Raw genomic sequence first — 24196 nt, 5'->3', positions numbered from 1 at the left:
AGGTGAGCTTCCAAACCGGTTACAACATACACCCATTTATGAATATAAAGAGACTATTAACCTACGAATGGTCTCGAGTCCCCTGCAACTGTCTTCTTTCCATTAGTGGTCTAGTGCTTGAAAAATCAAGTACTCCAATCCTTCGAAGGGATTGTGTCCTCCGACGTATTCCTCATCTTAGATAGGCTCCCATAGCAGTATTCTATTATTGGAGGAGGGAGTACTGACTTCACGCTGTCTTCTATTGATGAATAGAATGCAGTACAGCCCTTCCAAACCTAGTCTCTTGACTGGAGGAGGAATCCAAATTGTAAAAACGTGTAAAGGTATGGACAGACGACCATGTAGCGGCCGCACAGATGTCTTTAACCGGCACGCCTCTTTTGAGGGCCGATGAAGCTGCAATACCTCTGGTCGAATGAGCCCTAAGGTTTTGAGGGGGCTCTTTCCCTGCCAGTTTATAACATTCCAAAATGGCTAGAATGATCCATCTGGAAATGGTCTGCTTAGTTATTGGTAACCCCAGCTTGTGACCTGTGTAACCTACAAACAGCTGGTCTGCCTGTCTTATGATGGCTAGTCTACTGATGTAAAAACGTAAAGCCCTTCTAGGGTCTAGCCTGTGTAACCTCTCTTCCTCTTTCCCCGGGTGAGGAGGAGGATAGAAAGATCGTAGGGTAATCGCAGAGTGATATGGAATTCAGAAACCACCTTTGGGAGGAAATTAGGCTTCACTTGCAGGACAACTTTGTCTTTGTGAAATATTGTGTGAGGGGGTTTACAAGAAAGAGCTTGTAATTCGCTCACCCTTCTAGCAGATGTAAGTGCTATTAATAAAACAGTTTTAAGGGTAAGGAATCTTAACGAAAGAATGGAGTGGTTCGAAAGGTGTGCCCATCAGGAAAGTTAGTACTAAGTTTAAATCCGATAGGGGAACTTGGAATGGTCTTGGGGGATAAACATTGGTTAACCCCTTTAGAAACTGTATTACCAAGGGTAATTTGAAATAGGATGGTTCTTCCGCAGTGCGCTTAAAGATGGATAGCGCTGCGAGATAGCCCTTAATGGTGCCAACTTGAAGGCCTGAATTCGCCAAATATAGAAGGAAGGACAAAACCATTGGTGTACCACATGAAAAAGGGTCGATATTCTGTTCTCTACACCAGCTGCAAAATCTGTTCCAACGGCAGCGGTATAAAGACTTTGTTGCTGGCCTCCTTGCCGAAAGCAACACCTCCATATCATCATCAGGGAGGTCCCAATCCTTGTACCTCAACCTTTCAGAAGCCAAGCGTGAAGGTTGAGGGTTTTGATGCCTGGATGGAGAACCTGACCTCCCTTCTGTGAGAGTAGGTTCTCTCTGAGTGGAAGTCGAATTGGAGGGCAGATGGAAAAGTCTAGAAGGTCCGGGTACCACGTTCTCCTGGCCCAATCCGGGGCAATTAGGATCATGGTTCTCCGGAATCTTCTCAACCTCCTGATCATTTTAGGAATGACAGGGACCGGTGGGAACGCGTACAGAAGCGGAAACTCCCAGTCCACTATGAACGCGTCTCCCAGAGCTCCTCTCGGGGGAAATTCCCTTGAACAGATCGCATTTCCTGTTGACGCTGGTGGTGAACAGATCCACCTGAGGGGTTCCCCAAAGGGCGAAGATCTCTTGAAGGACTTCCTGAGCTAGTTCCCACTCGTGGGAGACTGTGCTCTGCCTGCTCAGAGCGTCCGCTGTCAAGTTCTTCTCTCCGGCTAGGTGAACTGCCGATAGAGAGATTCCTTCTTGGATTGCCCAAAACCAGAGCTGCATCGCCTCTCTGCACAGGGGTAGTGATCCTACGCCTCCTCTTTTGTTGAGGTAATGCATGGCCACTGTGTTGTCCGTCATTATCAGGACGTTTTTCCCTTGTACAGCTGGCAGGAACGCCTTCAGCGCAAGTCTGATGGCTCTCAGCTCTAACAGGTTGATATGTAGTCTGGACTCCGATGGAGACCAACGACCGCTGATGGTCAAGTCGTTGGCGTGGGCTCCCCACCCCGTGAGTGAGGCATCCGTGACTACTGTTATCTCCGGCCAGGGTTGCCAAAAATGTTCTCCTTTCAGAATGTTCTCCTGACAGGCCCACCAATGAAGGTCTCGAGCCACCCTGTCGGGAACCTGAAGAAGATCTGTCATTCTCCCTGAGAATTGTGACCACTGAGTCCTCACTGCCCACTGGAGGGATCTCATTCTCAGGCGAGCCTCTGGCACTAGGAAAATGCAGGATGCCATGAGGCCTAGCAACCTCAAAAAGTCGAAGGCTGGGAGACGTTGGGCATCTTGGAACTTGGTAACCATCTGTAGAATATCTTGAGCCCTCACCTCTGGTGGCGAGGCTTTTCCCAGGGAAGTGTCCAGGATCGCTCCTATGAACTGGAGTCTCTGCGATGGTATCATTTGTGACTTCTTTAAATTGAGGGAGAAGCCCAGTCTGTGAAGGGAGTGGCAAACGTGATTTAGCTGGATCTGAGCTTGTTCCGAAGAGACAGCCCTGATCAACCAATCGTCCAGGTAGGGGTAGACGTGAATCCCTTCCCTCCTTAGACTTGCCGCCACTACCAACATTAACTTGGTGAAGACCCTCGGGGCGGAGGTCAGCCCAAATGGCAGCACTCGAAATTGATAGTGAGAGTTGCCAATTGCGAACCTCAGGTAATTCCTGTGTTTCAAATGGATAGGCACATGGAAATAAGCGTCCTGAAGGTCCAGAGATACCAACCAGTCCTGGAACTGAAGGGCCTGGAGGATCTGAGAAAGAGTGACCATCTTGAATTTGTCTTTTCTGAGGAATTTGTTCAATTCTCGCAAGTCCAAGATGGGTCTCAGTACTCCGTCTTTCTTTGGAATGAGAAAGTAAGGGGAGTACCAGCCCTTGTTCCTCTCTGCTACAGGTACCGGTTCTATGGCACCTTTCTCTAGCAGGTCCAAAATTTCCTGCAAGAGGAGCGGATCTGGAGCTCTGAGAGCTGATCCCCGGTGGATGACTCTGAGGTATGCGTAGGAGAGGCAGGCAGTAACCTTGGGCAACTGTTTCCAATGCCCAAGCATCTGACGTGATAGCCTGACATTCCGCCAGATGTTGAGTCAACCTGCCTCCTACAGGTGTCCTGTGAGGGAAGTCCTCAGAGTGGTTTTGGGGCGGCTGATGCAGATGCCGATGGTAAAGAGGTACCTGCTGTTGCTGCGGCTTTTGAATATCTACCACGTCCACCTCGGGTAGTTCTTCTTTGTCCCCTTTGAGCCGGTCGTCCTCTACCTCTTCCGAATGCGGAGTAGAAGCGAAAGGACTTGCCTCTCGCAGAGGTTCCTGTGGGACGAAAAGGTGTCTGACGGATTGCAGCGCCTAGGGATTTTGCTGCTGCTTTTGAAGTTTGCAGTTTTTCTAAACTGTCATCCGCCTTTTTCCCAAACAAAGAAGAGCCATCGAATGGCATGTTCAAGAGCCTGGCTTGCACATCTGGGGCAAAACCAGACTTTCTCAACCAAGCAAATCTCCTGGTTGTTGTACTTGCCGCCATTGCTCTGCTGATACTGTCAGCCCAATCAATGCCCGTCTGGAGGGATTCGCACATAGCGTCTTTACCGTCCTGTAGGATATTCAGGAACGCCTCCCTTTCTTCTCCCTCCGGGATGCAGTCAGCCGCTGTAGAAGCACATTCCCAAAGTGTATGGATGAATCTAGCAAGGGTGCAAGTAGCATTCACAGATTTTAACGCCATGCTACATGCCGAAAAAAACTTTCTTTGCCATAGCATCATATTTTTTATCGTCCCTGTCCTGTGGGACGGTAGGATAAGTCGTCTTGACATCGGTAGAAGATGCTGCCTGTACCACCAGACTTTCTGGGGATGGGTGTTTTGACAAAAACTCTGGGTCTGTAGAGGATACCCTGTATTTTGTAGACAGTTTTTTATTTACTGCCGGGACGACATCTGGGGTTTCCCAGTTCGTCATAATCTTCCTCTGAAGAGCTTTATGAAAAGGCACCACAGGATCCTCCTGTGGGCCTTTATCAAGAATATCTGTGAGGTCATCTTGTTGGAAAGATTGTGAAGGTGCAGACCACCCCATAAACTCTGTGATCCTGGCCATTAAGGCTCTATAGGGGGTTTCAGCATGCTCCCCCGCGTCTGGCCTAGCAAACTCCACCTCAGGGGAAGTGTCTAACCCACTTGCCTCATGTAAGGAATCATGAAGATCCTTTAACCTGCGTTCTTCAGAGGAAAATTCCTCTCTAATTGGGTTTACAGGTCCCTGCAACTCAAAAGTGTCTTCCTGTTCAGACAATTCACCCTCTTCCAAAATTGAGGACATAGTTCTCAATTGTTCTGAACTCAAAGGGTGTAAATCCCATTTCCAAGGCAGAGGGTGCCGAACTTGTCATAATCGGCCTCGAAAACGTCGATGCCGTCGACGCCGAAGGTTTCGAGCGTGGCGTCGAAAACAAAGGCGGAGGCCTCGATAACCGACAGAATTGGGATTCTACTCGACAATCTCGAAGCCATCGTCATCGAGGACCTGGGGATAGTCACTGGGTGTGTCGTGACCGTGACTTTACTTGGCGTCGACGCCGGTGTCTAAGCTGGCGTCGAGTCGACAGACCCGTGTGTCGAAGGTCCCTTCGACAACGGCGTCGAAGACACCGACCTCGGCGGAACCTTCGTCGACAGAACCTTCGAGGAAGGTTTGGAGGTCATAGTCCTACTCGAGGGTCGAGACGCACAGTGTTTTTGACCTTCGGGTCTTTCGACCAGAGCATCGCTCTCGGCAGTCTTCGAGGGGGTCGAGGCCGCTTTGTCGAAGACGGTCATCATTTTTTTGCAGAATTCCTCCCATTCAGCCTGGGAACTATGTTTCGTGGGGCAAGGGATTCTTTTTGGCGAAACAGAGGAAGACGGAGAAGGGGATCTTCGACGTCTCCTCTTCGAGTGCTTCGATCTCGAGGAGTGATGGGACCCACTCCGAGACCTGGAGCGCGAATGGTGACGAGGAGACGAATGTCTCGACTTCGTCGACGAAGAAGAAGCTTTAAAAGTCTTACCTTTCTCTAGCTTCCCCCTACGCTCCTTCAGGGCCTTAGCTGTCATGGACATACAGTCCTCGCACTCCGAACAATGGTGTTCAGCTCCCAAACACCACAGACAAACTCTGTGAGGGTCAGTCAGCGACATCTTTTTTCCACATTCTCTGCATTTTTTGAAGCCGGATCAAGGAGTTGTCGGTTCCGACGAAGAAGCCATCGAGTACGGATCGAATAACTCGAGGTAAATAGGTTTAATCTGACAAAAACTGAGCAACGGTATTCCGAGGCACTGAGTAAGCGCGGAAAAACGGAACTGAGCAACGGACGCTGCGCGCGGCCTTTATAGGCAGGATGACGTCGACACGGCGGCTGTCGAGGGACATCGACTCAGAGGACGTCGACGCGCAGCGCCCTCTAGAGAAAATTTTTTCCGAGGCCAGCAGAGCTGGAAGGAGATATCTAAGATGAGGAATACGTCGGAGGACACAATCCCTTCGAAAGATGCCTACAAAAAACAAGCAGACCATCCAATACCTCTGGTTATACGAACGAAGTACAAAAACTTGCACATCTATTACTCAGGAGTACTTGTTCAAAATAATAATTGTTATACCCGAGTAGTTCGCAATTTAATAACCACATCCCTGGTATCCATCCATTACTGGACCAAGAGCTCGGTATTATCCATCAGTACCTCATAGTTCATAATTCACTGTGGAAAACACAAGAAAATTAAGTATCACTTTCCAGTATCTAGCACTGAAGCGACTCAAATCTGTGTGTACTGCCCTGATGGGGGTCCCCTTCATACTCTATTAGACTAACAGTTCCCAAATTGAGTTCACAGAGAAGGACTTGTGTCGGAACGGTGAGCTACGCTGTAAACAATGGAGGGGCTCATTGCCCAGCCACGTCATCACTACATATTCATAAACAAAAAGGTGTCCATAACAAAAGTTCCTCTCTGAAATATATGTAAATGCGCACACCTCACAAACGAACGCTTAACTAGAACATATGTCCATAGTCAAACAACGTGCCGAGCTGGAAATGCTACTGCGATCCGATTCCAAATGAATATATTACAACAACAAACGATGGACTCTCACACATGGTAATCACCCGGGACACAGCGGGCGCCATGTTGGACTGTTATCGTAAAGCCGAGCTAATATGATAGAGATGTCTTGCCCGGGACCTTTATTCATATTTCGGGTGCTAATATTTTGACTATTCCCAACAGAACATAATACCAAAAAATACCTTGATTCTATTGGGTGTTGAACCAATCCACACCTCATTCAATTTAGGACAAGACCACATGCACGTGGTATTTCCATGTGTGATGCGCTCCACAATTACATAATTACACAACAGTGAAAAAGTTCGCTAATTTCCCATATTATAATTAGTTCTTAGCATTGAAGAAGATAACATTATGATCGGGGCACATGAATGATCATAAAACAATAATAATTTCACATGGTGCCAATCAATTCCTTCATTTAAACCAACAATATGACTTTGAACCTTAAAAATCATTTTTTGCTCAAAATTAGACAATCTGCGGTCAGTGTCACTTTTGTTCATACCTATAACTTTTTTCAAAATAATCCATTCAAAACTTTCATGGCTATGTTTATATTTCAAACTACAAGGACACGTAATCATATAAATGACATTTTCTGTATTGCAGTTAGTCATCTCGCCTAGTACCCAATCTGTTTCTAAACCAATATTGACATGAGTGGTTTCCTTGGTGAATCTGCACATGGTGCACTGGCCACATGAAAAATGGCCTTTAACAGTGGGAAAGCCCCAAAGAGTGTTTTGGCAGAGCGAGTCGACGATGGTGTTTTTTTTATCCCTGCCAGATGAAAGGGCACCAGAAACATCCCCTGGGCAACGGCCCAGTGCCACAGGTCCTGGGCTTCCTTGGATAGGGCTGGGGATCTTGTTCCGCCCTGCTTCCGGTTGTAGAACATTGTGGTGGTGTTGTCGGTGAAGATCCTCACCATCTTGCCCTTGAGGGACGGGAGAAACAACCTGAGGGCCCAGAACCCTGCTCGTAGCTCCTGCATGTTGATGTGGAGCGTCTTCTCCGGGAGCCAGAAGCCTCTCGCATGAAGATCTCTGGTGTGCGCTCCCCACCCCTCCAGGGAGGCATCCGTCGTCACCTGGTGTGCTGTGGTCTGAAAGTCTGTGCCTGCCGTGAGATGCGCGCGGGTGCCCCACCACCGAATTCCTTGGCGGAATACCTCGTTGAGCCAGATCTGGTTCTCGAAGCTGCCCTTCGCTTGCATCCTACGGGCATCGAGGAACTTCTGTAGAGGGCGCATCCGAAGCCTGCACAGGCGCACCAGGTAGATGCATGAGGACATCATCCCGAGAAGGGACTTGATGGACCTCACCCTGGCCAGCAGACGCTGCACCTTGCCCAGATGACCTTCGTCCTTTCCTCCGACGGCGAGGCCAATCGCGCTACTGTAGCAAGCCTGGCTCCCAGAAACAGTGCGACCTGCGATGGAACCAGGTGGGATTTGGGGAAGTGGATGGAGAATCCCAGGTCCGTGAGCAGCCGGACGGTCCTCGCTGTGTGTTCAGCGGCGAGTTCCCTTCTTCCCGCTCAGATGAGCCAATCGTCCAGGTAGGGGTAGACATGGATCCCCTGAAGGCGCAGCCACACTGGCACTAGGCACTTGGTGAATACCCTGGGCGCTGACTTCGATCTGAATGGGAGGGTCTTGAACTGGTAGTGCCCTCTTTGGACCAAAAACCTGAGAAACTTTCGGTGTGCTTTGAAGATGGGGATGTGAAAGTACGCATCCTCCAAATCCAACGATGATAGGAAGTCGCCTTCCTCCAGCTGGCCCAGCGCATGCTGGAGGGTGACCATCCGGAACTTCTGTGCCTTGATGTACTTGTCTCCACGTGCGTTTTGTCTTTGTGGAGGCAGTAGAGGCATCTCGAATGCTCGTCCTCCTTGAACACATTCTGCAACTTGCATCCAGGGCAGTTCCTGAAAAGCTTGGATCCGGGTGTCGAGCTTCCCTTCCCCTGGGCCATGTCCGCGAGGTAGGCCTCAAACTTCTGGAATCCTCCAAGAAGCGCAACTCGATGAAAACTTCACCCTTGAGGGGTGTAGAAAATTCCGAAACGGGTCCCTGTTGATCGGAAGTAGAAACGGTGGAGCTTGAGGCTCGATTTAACCGAAAAATGAGATAAATCTCTTTGAAAAAGCGCAAAACGCAGTAAAAGCTCGAGGGCTATAGCACAAGGACTCCCAACACTTGAACGTGCGGTACAAAATCTGAGGATGGCTGTCAGGGGCGGGGCTTAGGGAGAGGACAGTCATTGGCTGGGGGCAGTATGACCCAGAGACCAGTGATTGGTTACTACTAAGAAAGACAGATCAGAAACGAAACTGATTTTTTTTCTTTACCAAGGATTCCCAGCCTGACAGGGAATATTCATGAGCATGTGAATCCATGCCAGACCCCATGCTGAAGAACCACCCTCACCCTACAATTCACAACCTACCCGGTTGCGACGGACCTCTGAGGAAAAAACACAGAGTTACATTGAACCCAGTATATTTCCTACTCTGGTTATCCCTTAGTCCCAACACCCTCCTATCTATCAATTAAAGATGATGTATACAGAAAACTATGAATGGGCCACTTCCATACAATTATAAAACAAAATATAAACATACCGAAAGCCCTCCAGTCTCCTTTGGTCAACCAAGCTCCTGCTCTTAAGGTTATGATGGATCAGGCATGAGCTCCTTCTACTCCAGCAACTGTGTTGAGTCATGTTTGCACTTGTCTAGACTCAAACCCTTTTAGAGATAACCTCAGCTTTTCCTCCATTCATCCACTGCCTGACTATGCTTTGGCCACAGTGGTCAATAAACAGCCCCCCCACCCCTCCCAAATAAAAACAAGTGCGCTACCCATTGTCCATAACGTATCTTTTATCTTGGAGGTAAAATTAGCATGTATTTTACTGCTAGCCATCTCAAGTTCTTCAGAACCTCCTCATAAGATCTTCTGGTCTTTTGGAGCAACAGTGAATAATTATAAAAACTATGAATTAAATTATTCTGGCAACCAATGCTCGCTTTTGTTCTGGCCCACACTACCAACCTTTTAATTAAGCACTCTTGAAATAATAGTGCATGGCAGAGCCCCTTAAGGACAGCTACTCGTCACAGCCACTTCACTCACAAGACAGAATTTCTCTAGACCCACTAGGCTACTCATCCAGTTCCACACTAAATTCTTTATGGTCTCTCCCCGATCCCCAATGAATGCGAACCAGGTACAGATTGTTCCACCAAAAACAGCCTCTGGCATCCTCAGCCAATCAAGCACATCAGTTTTACTCTGCTGTACTTTATTTGATTCAGCATTTTTGGGACGGTGTCCTCGGTGCAGATAAATTGTTTTGCCACATTACCGACCCCCTCAGACACACTAGGTCTGCTCTCATCAACTGCACCTCTACTGCTAGATACCATTCATGACTTCAAAGCCACAATCGTGTCCTGTATTGCCTGTAGAAAAATGCAGTGGACATCTCCACATCGCCTGTGTCCCAGAGCAACTGAGCGTGGTGGCGAAGCTGCTCTCAATGAGGAGGGATCCATGCATCTGTGTACAATGGCATATTGAATTTTGGGTTGCAGGCATGTTTCCTTCCTCGTGGCCGTTTAGCACTTTCTGCAGATCTGCATAGCCTCCACCACAGAATAGAAACCTGCAACAGCCTGAACGCACTGTAGCACAAAAAAGGAATGGTGCTTTCCTGTAACTCATGTTCTCCAGCATTGCCATCTTTCATAGATTCACATTTTGTTTGAATATTCCACAGCCATCGGGCTGGGAACCCTTGGTAAAATTAAACCAGTTTCCATGTGAATTTTAAACTAACGTCACTTTAGTGTGCTCTTAAGAAACATTTTGGGTCATACTGCCGACGGCCAATGGGCTTCAAGGGTGGAACTGGTTTCTACCTATCTTCAGAATAGAATAGAACACATACAAGCAGCAACATGAGCCAAGAAGAGCCAAGTGAGTAGGCTGGGGGTTGCATGTGAATCTATGAAGGATACCAATGCAGGAGAAGGAATAAGTTACTTATCTGTAACTCCAGTTCTCCAGCATTGGTATCTTTCATAGATTCACAAGCTGTGAATATTCTCCATCAGGCTGGGAATCCTCAGAAACACAGTAGTTTAAACTTAAACTGAAAACTTCCAGACACTTGTGCTCTAGAAGTCATTTTGGGTCATACGGTCCACAGCCAATAGGAAAACCTCCATTAACTCCTGCCCCGTCGACCATCTTCAGATTTGGCAAAGTCCACCTCTAATGAACCTTCTCCTGGTTAAGAATGCTAGTAACCGGATTCATCTGCCTCATTTTCATTAGGGTGGTGAAAGCCAAGTCTTGATAAAGGTGAACTTCTAATCTAGCGTCTTGTTGGAAAACTGGCAGATTTCACAGTCCTGAAGACGTGAAGAGAATCAAGGCAGTAGAGGCAGTCATGCTGATATTCCACAGACATTTTTCAATCCGCAGCAGGAACAGGCCTAGAACAGGCTCTTCCTCATGGATTCCGTCATGAGGAATGCCCAACTACGCAGACGAAACTTGGGCGAAGATTACCGGCAGCGGGAACAGTCCATGGATCCAGTACCTTTGACGACAATGTTGGGTGTCGAGAAGATGTAAAAAATAAAAAAGATGAAATCTTTCATCAAAATGATGCTAAGTCACATTTTTTTGATAAGTTGGAGAGAATATTTCAGGACTCCTTATACTAAAGTGTGGTAATAAAAATCTGAAGATGGCCGACTAGGGAAGAGTTCAGGAAGGTGTTGCTTTGGGCAGTATGACCCCAAAATGACTGTACTAGAGCAAAAAAGTGACTGAAAGGTTTCAGTTTAAGTTTAAACTGCTCTGTGTTGCCGAGGATTCCCAGCCCGACTGGGAATAGTCATGTGAATCTACGAAAGATCCAATGCTGGAGAACAGGAGTTACAAGTACGTCGAGCATTGGACCCTTCATAGATTCACATGCTATTTGAATAGATAATGAAGTAGTATACACCTACACATACAATTCCAAAAACCGGCACCAACCCTCTCACCTCTATGGAAAAAGACTCACCTCACACAAACAGATTGCAAATAATCGCTTGGCCAACCCTGGACTGCTCCTTGAAATCCTAGCCGACGCAGTAGAATCCCGTGAATATGTGGACAGACCAAGAGGCCGCTCTGCATATATCCAAGCACAGAACAGATGGCCCTCGTTCAGCGTGCCTTAGGCCAAATAGGAAGTGGCCTGGTAGCGATGGGTTGACAGTAGGAAATACAGGCTGACATCCAGCGGGAGATGGTGTACATGGGCAGCCCTTTACCCACAGCTCTGGGACCGAATGTCACGGAAATCTCAGATGACTTGCAGTTGTCTGGTATGGGCAAAATTATACTCTGAAGCCCTCATGACGTCCAGATAATGCAGCTAGTGTTCCACCAGAAAGCAGGGCGAGGCAAAGAAAACATGCATGACTAAGAGTTCATTACGATGGAAAGAAAAAGGCACCTTGGGCATGAAGGTAGGATTCATCTATAAACCAACCTTTAACTTCTAGAACACCAGGTAGGGGAGTTTGCATGATAAAAAGCCTGGATCTCGCCAACTCTCCTGGCAGAGGTGATGGTGACCAAGAAAGCAGTCTTATGAGAGGAACTTTATGTCTGCCTTGTGCAAGGGCTCAAAGGGAGGACCCAATGAGTTTGAAAAGAACATTCAATTCCCACACCGCGGCCAGTGTCCGCACAAGCGGGAAGGCCCAGAAAAGGTAACTCAGGAATTCTTTAATAAGGCGATGGGACCAGAGCGATGGTGCAGCAGATGTTCAGGTTAATCTGGAAAAATGAGATGGCAGACAGACGTTAAGATTAACCCCTTTTCTGTCACCATATGTTCTGTTTCATCCTGTTCAGTCTATGCTGTATTGGTATGCCTGAATTTTCTGCCAGTACTTTCTTTGCAGAAGGGAAGGGAGCACTGTCAATTCCCAGACCTTACAGCTTCGAGCATGTGTGCTAGGTTGCACGAGCCATGCTTCATCTACTGAATGGGTTTGCGTAACGGACATTAACACTGCTAATGCGCTCTGTACAGATTGTGTTTGTGAGGGAAGTTTGTGGTGTCACTACCAATGCTTTATTTCGGTTTATGAGGGATAGCATATGTTCATACTTTGTGACTCCATGTTGAAGAGACGTGCACGCAGACATTGCATCTGTAGATGTAAACCAATAATGCACATCAGTGCAAACAAATATTGGCAACGTCAACAGGTTCTGGCTGTTAAACCAAGTGCAACCTCAAAAGACCTAGTGAATGTCATGCCATGACTAAAGGACAAGAATACATTTTGCACCATTACTAGTGATAACCATTGAAATTAATGGGATGAAACTGGCACACACACACTTCAAACAAAAAAGGGGGAGCAAAACACACTGTTCCATCAAGCCTGGGACATGCAAGAATCTTCCGATTAGATTGATAGCAGAGCAACCAGCTGCACTAAGGCACATACATCTTTACTTTTCAGGAAATTTCAATACCAAAAACATAAAAGGGGCAAATATTGAGATCACTAAGGAGGATGTGTACTCATGCATGTTTGTCACCTACCACTAGCTGTATCGATAGTTCTTGCTCAGCTCTCAGACACAAATGAACCAAAACCTAAATAACATACTATGACCATGAAAATAAAACCAACATTAAAGAAACAGGATGTGGATAATACCAATGTTAAGTTAAAGTCAGGAAGTGCTTCCTTTCTATACATGGAATTATACTTAACATTTCAGACCATACAGAAGTCTTTAAGGTAAGTGTGCTAGCACCCTTATGCAGACCTGTTAAAAATAATGTTCACAGATAGTTTTTTGTGCATGCTGTATCTCAGACTCTTGCTCGTCAGAACCCTGCTTCTTTCTCATACACATCCTTTCGCACCCTAGCTCATATCATCGGGAATTAAAAAGGTGCTGCATAAATGCCACAAAAATGCAATTTTGTGCCACTAAATACTCCATTCCATGCTGCAACACCCTGAGGAGTAGGAGTAGTCTCTCGACTTGAGGATATTCACCAGCTAGCTTGAATCAGTCGCACCAAACGGCAATAATCAACTCAGCAGTTGTTTCTAGGATCCCTGTGAGAAAAGTGGCAAACTTTCTAGCAGCATCTCCTCTTATTCAGATATCTCCACAGAAGCTTTCAGCCAAAGATTCTTCCTTCTGTTTCAGGACAGCTTCTCCTTGTGTATGTGGGGTTTTTGCCCTTGTCCTACTACACCACCTTGCCAGCAACTGTCAAGGTCATTCCCTCCTCACTTGCGATTTGATTTGTGCCTTACTCTTTAGGCCTGCCCTTCACCTTAATTCATGGCTCATGGATTGAACAGCATGCAGAGGCAGTGAACTAATAGTTTGACTTTGAAATGTGTGTATGTACAGTGCAACCTGGGACTTCATCCATGAGAGAATTTTGCAGGGATGGTGTTGGGCAGGGATGCTTTCAAGGTACCAGCTGTCTGGTATTGGCTTGGTTTTTAGTCCATTGTTAGAAGGAAACTGAAGGATTTGTAACAGCAAATTAAGATGTATTTGTGGCCAATAGTGCCTCAGAAATACTTACAGGGCTACACTGTTCGCTGCACCAAGTATGAATGTGAATACCTGTTGTGCACTTTAAAGTCTTTTTATATGGCCAACGTCAGGGAACTCCTTTTTCCAACACATTTTGATTAGCTCAACTACAAATCTGTACTATTTTCGGTCAGTTGCTAGTGCTAAACAACCAATCTTTTTAGCGGTCTACCATTGCTTCAACGAAAGAAATTACTTCAAAGTGATTACTTAAAATTATATATATGAAGTTGTGGGTTAAGGGGTAAAAAGAGGGAGGGCGGGGGTTGTAGTGAATGGGTAAGCGGGATTAAATAAAAGAGTAACATTTCGAAGTAATCTCTTCGAAGTACATTACCATGAAGAAATGTTTTTGGGGCGAATTAACATGGAACCGTTTTTAGCAATCAAATGGACTACACTGAATTCTGCCTTGGAAAGCAAAAACAAAACTGTCTTCTTGGCTCAGCTTTTTTATATTGCAAAGAAAGAATACTTTTAATTATCACTTGCTTTCCTATTTGATCTTCTAGTATGCAGAAATAGAATAAGAAAGGAAAGTATCAACTTTTCAAAATCAGCAACCTCAGTTACACCAATACATTTGTTTAAATGCTGGGAAACATTTTAGTGCATATTTTATTAAATTCAATTCATCAAGTGCTACAAGAGCCTCCATCATATCTTTTAGAACAGATAGAGTGAGAATTGCATCATTTACGTTGTAATGGCACGATGTGGGATAAACTATCTAGGAGTGTAGAAAACTGGGTAAATCAAAATCAAGGCTCTCTCCTCCGCAGGTGCCTTCCTATGGAATTGCCTTCCTGTCCAGCTCAGACTTGAGCCAGATCTCCTTAAGTTCTGGAAGCTTCATAAGACCTTCCTTTTCTCTTCTTCCTTCCCTCTCCCCTGCTAATGTATGTCTGATTCTTAACTGTCTGCCTGGTTCCTTCAGAGTCTTACAAGGCACCAGGTCCCTCCCTTATCCAGTCTACCCCTGCACTTGGTCTTCCCTGAACCTCCCACCCTCAACCGGCACTTGCCCTTTGGGCCACTCCTCCCCACCCTTCACTAGCCTGGCTGGGACTGCACCCTTTTAGCCCTACCAACGCCTTACCTCGCACTCAGTTCGGGATCGTCCTTCCCTTGCACTGAGTTCTCTCTTGGCCCTGTCCACCGGGCCTCCCCTGACACTCTTCCTAAGTCCAGTCCAGCACCCCAACCCCCTTCTCTCGCCCCTGCACTTCTCTTAACTGCATTTGCACGAACCGTATTTCACAATGCCCAGTAAGATCCTTTTGTCCCCCGTCCCACCCTCTCTGGTTGCGCTTCGAAACACCTTGTGTACAGGTGCATTATAAATACCCAATAAAGATTTTTTTTTTTAAATGGCTAATTGCCACCTACTCTTCGCAATGATCACCGATGATTGCAAGTATTGTGCTATTACTAGTAGGAGGTATGATATACTTTAAGGCAGTGAACAATTTACTGCAATATAAAGCAGGGGTAGATCAGAAAAAGCAAAACATGGAAATGTTAGCCTTTTCTCAGACTTACAATGGAGAGCAAATGGAGTAACATTTTATATAGGCAAAATTATGGACGAGTTAATACATTGCAAGAATGGTACTGGTTACACGAGTAGATTTCTCAAAATAGCAACTCTGCAGTAAAATGAAAGGCAAGATAAACAAACCAATTATTTAAATGGCATGAAAAAGGGAAGAGTGATCAAGCTATTGAACACCATCATCCTTTAATCTAATCGCGCTCGGAATTGGGCGGGATAACAGATGTGCTTTTCATTCAATGCAGGATACAGCAAATTATTTTTTCAGCAGTTCAGAAATTCAAGCACAAGTAGACCTCGGGTTTTAGATCTTCAGTCTTTAAAATTGAGAAACATACAAATGATTGATGGGTTAATTTATTATGGGCCTATACACAAGTGTTTCAAGGCGCAACAACGCAAGGGAAGGGGAACAAAGGGAGGACAAGACAACGGTCTTACTAGGACTCGTGTCACTGAGCTTGTGCATGTTCGCAACACAAAGTGCAGGGGGGGTGGGAACAGGGAGAAGTGCAGGGGGGGTGGGAACAGGGAGAAGTGCACCCAGAGCAGCAGGGCCCTGAGTTAAGTGCAAGGAAGACTGGGACTACAGGAGGAAAATCCCAGCACAGCAGTGCAAGGTTAGCCAGGCGGCAGTGCAAGTGGTCCAGGCGGCAAGTGCAGGGGGACTGGTCGGGGGGGCGGGGCATGGTCTCCTGTAAAACTCAGGACACTGAACAGCCAGTCAGCAGATGGAGCAGGAGCAAGGGAAGGTTAGCAGGGGAAAGGGAGCAAGAAAGAGGAGAAGAAAAGGGAGGATGTCTTGAGGAGCTTCTGGAACGTAAGGTGATCTGGCTCAAGGGGGAGAGAGGCAGGGAGGTCATTCCAGAGGGAGGCACCTGCAGAGAGATATACTCCCCTCCCCCAATTCTCTGCTTGGAGAAGCAACTCACCCGCATAGAGTAGGAAGTAGACGAGCGAAGGTACTTATGAATGGAGAGTTGAAGCTGGTGAGTGCCACAGCCCCAGAAAGCCTTGTGGACGATGCAAGTGGTCTTAAACGTGATCCTTGAAGCCACCAGGAGCCAAGTGGAGGTATTTCAGGGCCAGAGATGTGGTCCCTGGGCTTGAGGCCAAGGATACGTTTTGCGGTCCTGTTCTGGAGGAGTTCAAGAGGGCAAAGAGATCGGAAGATTGAGAAAGAGGCTGATGCAGTAGTCCAGCCCAGAGAGAACCAGTGCTCTGGAGAAAATTAGCTTCTAGTAGGGGAAGGTGAGAAAAGGGAGAATACTTCAGGTGGAGGAACAGCTGGAAACAGGCCTTCTTGGCAAGGTCGGAGATGTGTGGAGAGAAGAGGACCGTCGAGTCAAAGATAACCAGGATTTTTGCCTCACAAGAGGGTGAGGGCAGACGGCCCAAGGAGGGTGGTCAAAATAAGAGAAAAAGCGTGGGAGCAGGGGTCCTAATGAGACGGTTCTTAGCCTTACTGGCATTAAGGCAGAGCTTGTTAGTGGTGCACCATGTCTGAATAGAGAGACAGTCGGGAATGAGCAAGGAGGTGGCCCAGGTTAGCCTGAAAGAGATGCGTCTTCCGCATAACACTGAAAGTTAGAGGAAAAGGTAGCAATCAGGAGGGCCAATGTGAGAGTAAAACATTGGATCCAAGAAAATGTTACTTGTATTTAAAATCCTAACAAGCATGTTACATTTTGTGCTCACAATGATTTTACTGTATTAGCACCTAGATGTTCAAGGCATGTCTGCACTGTTTGGACAAAACACGTTCAAAAGCTAGACAATCAAATCTAAAGGGAGCTGGATTTGGAAAGAAACACAATCTACTTGCTATAAATCATTCTGGAAGGCATGAGGGCGCCAGCAAACATGACCCAAACCTCTGCCCAAAATGGACTTATTTATTTTTATAGTGCTTATTGGTGCCGTGAGGCAACACAAGTGCAGGCAGAGGAGAATCAGCAGTTAAGGGTTAATGTACCCATTGAGAACATGAAAATGTACAGCTCCTGAAGGTACTGGAACCTACTCTCCACTGCACAGGAATAAGGAACAAGTTACTTACCTGTAACTGTTGTTCTCCAGCATGGGTCTGGCATGGATTCACATGCTCATGAATATTCCCCGTCGTCAGGCTGGGAATCCTCGGTAAAGAAAAAACCAGTATCAGTTTCGCTTCTGATCTGTCTTTCGTAGTAATAACCAATCACTGGTCTCTGCGTCATACTGATCACAGCCAATGACTGCCCTCTACCTAAGCACCGCCTCTGGCAGCTATCTTCAGATTTGGAAGCACGTGAAGTGGCAGTATGACCAAGTGAAGAGCCGCAGAGGGGTAGGCGGGTGGGTTCGCATGTGAATCCATGCCAGACCCATGCTGGAGAACAACAGTTACAGGTAAGTAACTTGTTCCTTCTCCAGCATGGGGTCTGGCATGGATTCACATGCTCATGAATAAAGAATACATAGCAGTACACACATGCACAACCACGGGAGGTGGCAAAGGCTCAACATTAAGCAGTACATCAAACTCAACATTAAGCATCTTACCTCCTCACCAGGCTCACCTCAGGCGAACAGGTTGCGCAGCACTGCTTGGCCGACCCTGGACTCCTCCCTGGAATCCCGATCGACGCAGTAGAATTTCGTGAAGGTGTGCGTCGACCTCCACGTAGCAGCCCTACATATGTCCAGCAGGGGCACACCAGAAAGGAACGCCGTGGTAGCTGCGATCGCTCTGGTGGAATGGGCTCTCGGACGGCCAGGCAGCGGTCGGTTTGCCAACCGATGACAGTACATGATACAGCCGGAGAGCCATCTGGAAATGGAAGCTTTCGAGAGAGCCTTCCCCTGATTGACAGGTCCAAAGTTCACAAAGAGTTGCGACGTCTTCCGAAAACACTTCGTGCGGTCCACGTAGAACTTCAGCGCTCTAGCCACATCCAGCGAGTGCAAAGTCCTCTCAGCCGGCGACGAAGGCGACGGGAAGAACACAGGCAACACCAAGGGTTCGTTGAGATGGAAGTCCGACGGTACCTTGGGCATGAAGGAGGGGTGCGTCCTGAGCACTACCCTCGTGTCGTGAAAAGTCAAGTACGGGGCCTTGCAGGAAAGGGCCTGGATCTCTCCCACCCGTCGTGCAGAGGTGATGGCCACAAGAAACGCGGTTTTCCACGACAGAAACTTCAACGGGGTCGAGTGCAGAGGCTCGAACAGAGGTCCCATGAGCTTGGTCAGCACCACGTTGAGCTCCCACGCCGGGGCCGGTGCCTTCACTGGCGGGAACGATCTGAACAGTCCCTTCATGAACTCTTTCACCAGACGATGAGACCACAAGGACGTCCGCCCCGTGGTTCTGGTGTATCGGGAGATCGCAGCAAGATGAATCTTGATGGACGCGTGTGCCAGACCAGCTTTGGCCAGCGTCAGCAGGTACGGCAGTACCTGGGGAGCCGTAATCCGTAGAGGGTTAATCCTCTGTGCGTGGCACCAGACAGAGAACCTCTTCCATTTGTGTCCGTAGCATTTAAGAGTCGAGGACGCCCTGGCCTTTGCAAGAACCTCTCTGCAGTCGGCCGGTATGTCGTATCCCCCAAACTCTAGCGCTGCAGGAGCCAGGCCTGCAAGTTCAGCGATTTCGGGTCGTGGTGGAGGATGGCGCCTCCTTCCCTGGAGAGTAGATCCGCGCCCACCGGCAGCTTGATTGGCGGGGACGCTGACAAGTCCAGAAGGTCCGGGAACCATATCTGCCTCGGCCACGCAGGTGCGACGAGGATCATCCTGCACCGTGACCTCTTGAGTTGGTTGACGAGCCGGATTAGCAGTGGCAAAGGAGGGAACGCGTAGAGGAACAGGCCCTCCCAGGGGAACGAGAAAGCATCGCCCATGCTCCTCGCCTGGGGAAACCTGCAGGCGAACCTCCGGCACTTGCAGTTCGTCGCCGTCGCGAACAGGTCGATCTGGGGTGTGCCCCACCGTCGGAAGAGGCGATCCACTAGATCCTGCCGTAGTTCCCACTCGTGGCACGAGCGCAGCTCCCTGCTGAGTGAGTCGGCGATGGTGTTTTTTATCCCTGCCAGATGAAACGGCACCAGAAACATCCTTTGGGCGACGGCCCAATGCCACAGGTCCTGCGCCTCCTTGGACAGTGCTGGGGACCTGGTTCCGCCCTGTTTCCTGATGTAAAACATGGTGGTGGTGTTGTCGGTGAAGATCCTCACCACCTTGCTCTTGAGGGACGGAAGGGAGGACCTGAGGGCCCAGAACACTGCACGGAACTCCAGGACGTTGATATGGAGGGACTTCTCCGTCGGGAGCCAAAGGCCTCTCGCGTGCAGATTTTCGGTGTGCGCTCCCCACCCTTCCAGGGAGGCATCCGTGGTCACTGTCTCCTGGTGGTCTGGAAGTCCATGCCCGCCGTCAGATGCGCGCGGGTGCCCCACCACCGGACCGCTCGGCGGAAACTCGGCGAGTGTGATCCTCTCCTCGAAGCCGCCCATCGTTTGGATCCAGCGCGCGTCCAGGAACTCCTGCAACGGGCGCATCCGGAGCCTGCACATGGGAATGAGGTAGATGCAAGAAGACATCATTCCGAGGAGGGACTTGATGGACCTCACCTTGGCCGCGTCGGAAACCAACATCCGCTGTACCTTGCCCAGGATGGACCTGGTCCTTTCCTCCGACGGGGAGGCCAGAAGGGACACTGTGTCCAGCTTCGCTCCCAGAAACAGTGCGTTTTGCGCGGGTACCAGGTGGGACTTGGCGTAGTTCACGGAGAATCCCAGGTCCGTGAGAAGTTGGACGGTCCTTGCCGTGTGCTCCACGGCGAGCTCCCTCGTCTTGGCTCGGATGAGCCAGTCGTCCAGGTAGGGGTAGACGTGGATCCCCTCGCGGCGCAGCTGCGCCGCCACCGGTGCAAGGCACTTGGTGAATACCCTGGGTGCCGACCGTAGTCCGAAGGGGAGGGCTTTGAACTGGTAGTGACGCCCTTGGACCACAAACCTGAGGAATTTTCGGTGCCCCTTTAGGATGGGAATATGGAAGTAGGCATCCTCCAAATCCAACGACGACAGGAAGTCTCCCTCCTCCAGCTGACCCAGGACGTGCTGGAGGGTGACCATCCGGAACTTCTGCGCCTTGATGAACTTGTTCAGACGTCGCAGGTCTAGGATGGGGCGCCATCCTCCCGTCTTCTTCTTCACGAGGAATTATCTCGAGTAAACTCCGGAGCCCCGAAGCCTCTTTGGGACGAGTTCGATGGCGCCCTTCCTGAGCATCGCCCTTACCTCCAGGAGAAGCTGAGGGACGTGAAGCTCTTTCCTGGCCCCAGGGGGGACGCGCGGGCACCTTCTTTGAAACTCGAGCGCGTGGCCCCGGGCTAAGGCGTCCAGCACCCAACGGTCGGTGGAGATGGACTCCCACACGCTGACGAAGCTCGCCAGCCGGCCTCCCACCGGGGTGCTTCGGTGGGGGCCCGACCCCACAGCCGGTTCAATCCTGTTTCGACGAGGCTTTGCCGCCTTGACCTCCTTGGCGACGACGGCGGGGTCCGCCAGACTTGCCTCGTCCTCTGTAGGCCTCCTGAGACGACGAGCGGGCCGCTTGACGGTAGGTGGAGAAACCGCCGCTGGAACCTTTGGAGGCGCCCTTGCCTCCGCTGCTCCGAAAGGGCGTCCGTCGTTGCTGCAGAACCCCAAGGGCTCGGGCCGTCTCAGTGTCCGCTTTAATGGCCTGAAGGGAATCGTCCATTTTCCCAAACAGGTTGTTCCCATCGAACGGCATGTCCAGGACTCTGGTCTGTACGTCTTGACGGAAGTCCGTAGCCTTGAGACATCCACGCCGCCTAAGGCACACGCCGTTGCCCAACTGGCGAAACCCAGTGTCGGCGATGTCCGTCGCAATAGTGATGGCGTGGTCCGACGCCACCTCACCTTCCTGTAGGATCTCCAGGGCATCCGCTCTCTTGTCGTCCGGTAGGAAGTCCAGCAGGGGAGCCAGTTTGTACCATAGCTCCCTGTCGTAGCGGGCCACGATAGCCAAGGCGTTGGCCGCTTTAATCGTCGTCGCTGCAGACGAGATGATCCTGCGTCCCATAGCGTCCAATTTCTTTCCCTCGCCGTCCGGTGGGGAAGTCGATGTGGAGGCCGCACCCCCCCCCCTGCTTTCTTCCTGGCCGCCGCGGAGACGACGGAGTCCGGGGTAGGCTGCGCCCGGAGGCACAGGGGGGACGCGTCCGGGACCCGGTACTTCTTCTCGTACCGGTCTCTTCTAGCTGGCATCGTGGAAGGGTTCTTGAGGAGGGCGAGGCCCTCATCCCAAATGTCGTCCAGTAGAGGCACCACGAGGACCGTCTTCCTCTTGGCCTCGCGCCGTTGATAAAGGAATCCTTCCTTTTTCTTCTCCTCAGGGCAAAGTTGGAAAAGCTCGGATGCCCTGGCGATCATGGAGTGGAACGATCCAATCTCGTCGGGCGGAGAAGACCTGGTGGGAGGTGACGACGGTAGATCCTTGTCGTATACCTCGTCGTCCGTGGCCGTCGCTGCCGTGTCAGTCCCCGTATCATCCCCTCGGGTGGACGGGGAGGAGGGCTGGACGGGGCGCGACGGCTGAAAAGGAGGTGGAGGGTGAATCCTTTTCTTGTGCGGGGGAGCGCCAGAAGGTCCCGGTTCAGGATCCCCCGACGGGAGAGGTTCCTCCGTCGGCAACGGTAGTCTCGTCCTTATCTCTGAGCATAAGGACTGTATAGCCAACAAAATGGCCGCCGAGTTGTCTTGCGGCGCTGGCAGAGGGGAATCCGACGGGCGATCAGGGGCCCCGTCGGCACCCTCGACGATGTCGTCGTCACCTGCGTCGGGATCCATCCCGACGGGCCGGTCTTCTTCCACGCCAAGGCCCTGGCTTAAGACCTCGATCAGCTCTTCCTCCGAGGTTGAAGCCGAATCTACGACGACGCCCTGCCCCCCCTTTTTCTTCCCCGCCGGGGATTTCACGGGGGTCCTATCGATGGGTACAAAAGAGGACTCCCTCCGAGGTGGCAGGGAGACTCTGAGCCCCGAGGTCGCCACCACTGGTGTAGCCTCCACAGGCTGAGCCAGGGCCGCCGTGACAGCTTCGATAGAGGGCTTGGCCGGATGGATTAAGGCCTTCACCACCTTAGGTGCGCTCACCGCCTTATCCTTGAGGGGGGGGGACACTGCCTCGCTCCCCCTCCGATGGGGCCTTCGAGCTCGACCGGGGCCTCTCCAGGAGCTTCGCCGGGTGCTCCCCCTTCCTCTTACCCGACCCAGAGCGTTGGCCCGTGGCTGAAGGTGCCAGGGAGGGCGCGCCCTGCCTGGCGCCCGTAGAGCCCGACCGTTCGGCGCTCCCGGTGCCAGCGGACTCGCGGTGCTTGGCCTTGTGTTGGACCCCCGTCGCCGGGGCGTCCTCAAAGGTCTTAGAAGACCGCTCGGATTTCTTCCTCTTCTTCTCGCCCGACGGGCTCTTCACTTCCAGCCAGTTGGCGAGACGTTGATGGCGGTCCTTCATGGTCCGCTCCGACATATTGCCGCAAAATGCACAGTCCTTCTCCACGTGCGTCTTGTCCTCATGTAAGCAGTAGAGACAAAAGGAGTGTTCGTCCTCCTTAAAAACTTTCTGCAGCTGGCATCCAGGGCAGACCCTGAACAGCTTTCCGGGCGTCGAGCTTCCCTTCTCCTGGGCCATGTCCGGGCCTGAGAATCTTCTGGAGTCCTCCAAAAGCGTAGCTCGACGAATTCTTCACCCTTGAGGGGCGCAGACTAATCAGACACGGGTCCCCGTTGATCGGATGGAGAGTCGGTGGAGCTTGAGGCTCTTTTGACTGAAAAAAACGAAGTTTTTGAGAAAAAACGTGAAAAAATAGCACTAACGCTCGAGAGCAATAGCACGAGGATCCCAACATATGAACGTGCGGTATAAATCTGGAGATGGCTGCCAGAGGCGGTGCTTAGGTAGAGGGCAGTCATTGGCTGTGGTCAGTATGACGCAGAGACCAGTGATTGGTTATTACTACGAAAGACAGATCAGAAACGAAACTGATACTGGTTTTTTCTTTACCGAGGATTCCCAGCCTGACGACGGGGAATATTCATGAGCATGTGAATCCATGCCAGACCCCATGCTGGAGAAATTAGAAAACCCCATCAACTGATAATTACAAGCCACACAAACTAGAAGTATACAGCACAAAAGGCTTCTGCCATTTCTTACCTCCACCAATCGTCCAACGTTGGCAATGTGCGGGGAAGAATCACTTACAGTCTCATCCTTCTCCATCTGAAGAAAAAAAGACAAACCATTATCAGACCAGTGCCAGTGTTGAGTGGAAATCTCATGACAGGCTGATACATAAGGGTGTACATAAAAGCCTACAATCTCGTAGCAGGCCAAAACCACACTTTCTGCAAAAAATACTGCAATCCAAGGCTGAATACTAATACTTTGCCTTGCAGTTTTCCAAGGACTAACTTTCAGGACCGTTAAGTAAACCTTTTCATGCTAAATAAAATGCACTTTAAACCACATTCTGTAATATCACTAAACGGATGACACATTTATGGTATGTAGATTGAAATATGGGGCCCCAATACGTTTTGGTATACATACCTGCAATTACTACAGTGAAGCTCATGGGTAACTTGCATTCAATCCATCAAGCAACTAATTTAGTGTCACAGATGCATTGTTGTTTTAGTCTCAGTCTACCATGTCTCGTTGCTGCTGGTTTGCTTTAATTATCCCAGAATCGGATGAAATTCTCAAACATCATTGGTCTGAGACAATGTAATGCTACCTGCTTGAAAAGACACGCGCTAGAGTCGTCTGCG

General features: G+C 49.6%; 1 protein-coding gene across 4 annotated transcripts in view; it reads right to left on the bottom strand.

The window, feature by feature from the left end:
* Positions 1-24196, bottom strand: part of CAPZB (capping actin protein of muscle Z-line subunit beta) — a 631298-nt gene that overhangs the window by 116261 nt on the left and 490841 nt on the right. For all 4 annotated transcript variants that reach the window (XM_069610389.1, XM_069610387.1, XM_069610388.1 and 1 more), the window contains exon 7: positions 23580-23645. In XM_069610389.1, the coding sequence (XP_069466490.1) occupies positions 23580-23645 (66 nt within the window). The remainder of the gene's footprint in view (positions 1-23579; positions 23646-24196) is intronic.

The sequence above is a fragment of the Ambystoma mexicanum genome, chromosome 8, assembly GCF_040938575.1.
Source record: "Ambystoma mexicanum isolate Mex_15411 chromosome 8, UKY_AmexF1_1, whole genome shotgun sequence".
Taxonomy (NCBI): Eukaryota; Metazoa; Chordata; class Amphibia; order Caudata; family Ambystomatidae; genus Ambystoma; species Ambystoma mexicanum.
The sequence above is the reverse complement of the archived record's forward strand: the minus strand, read 5'-3'. Positions and strand labels throughout refer to the sequence as shown.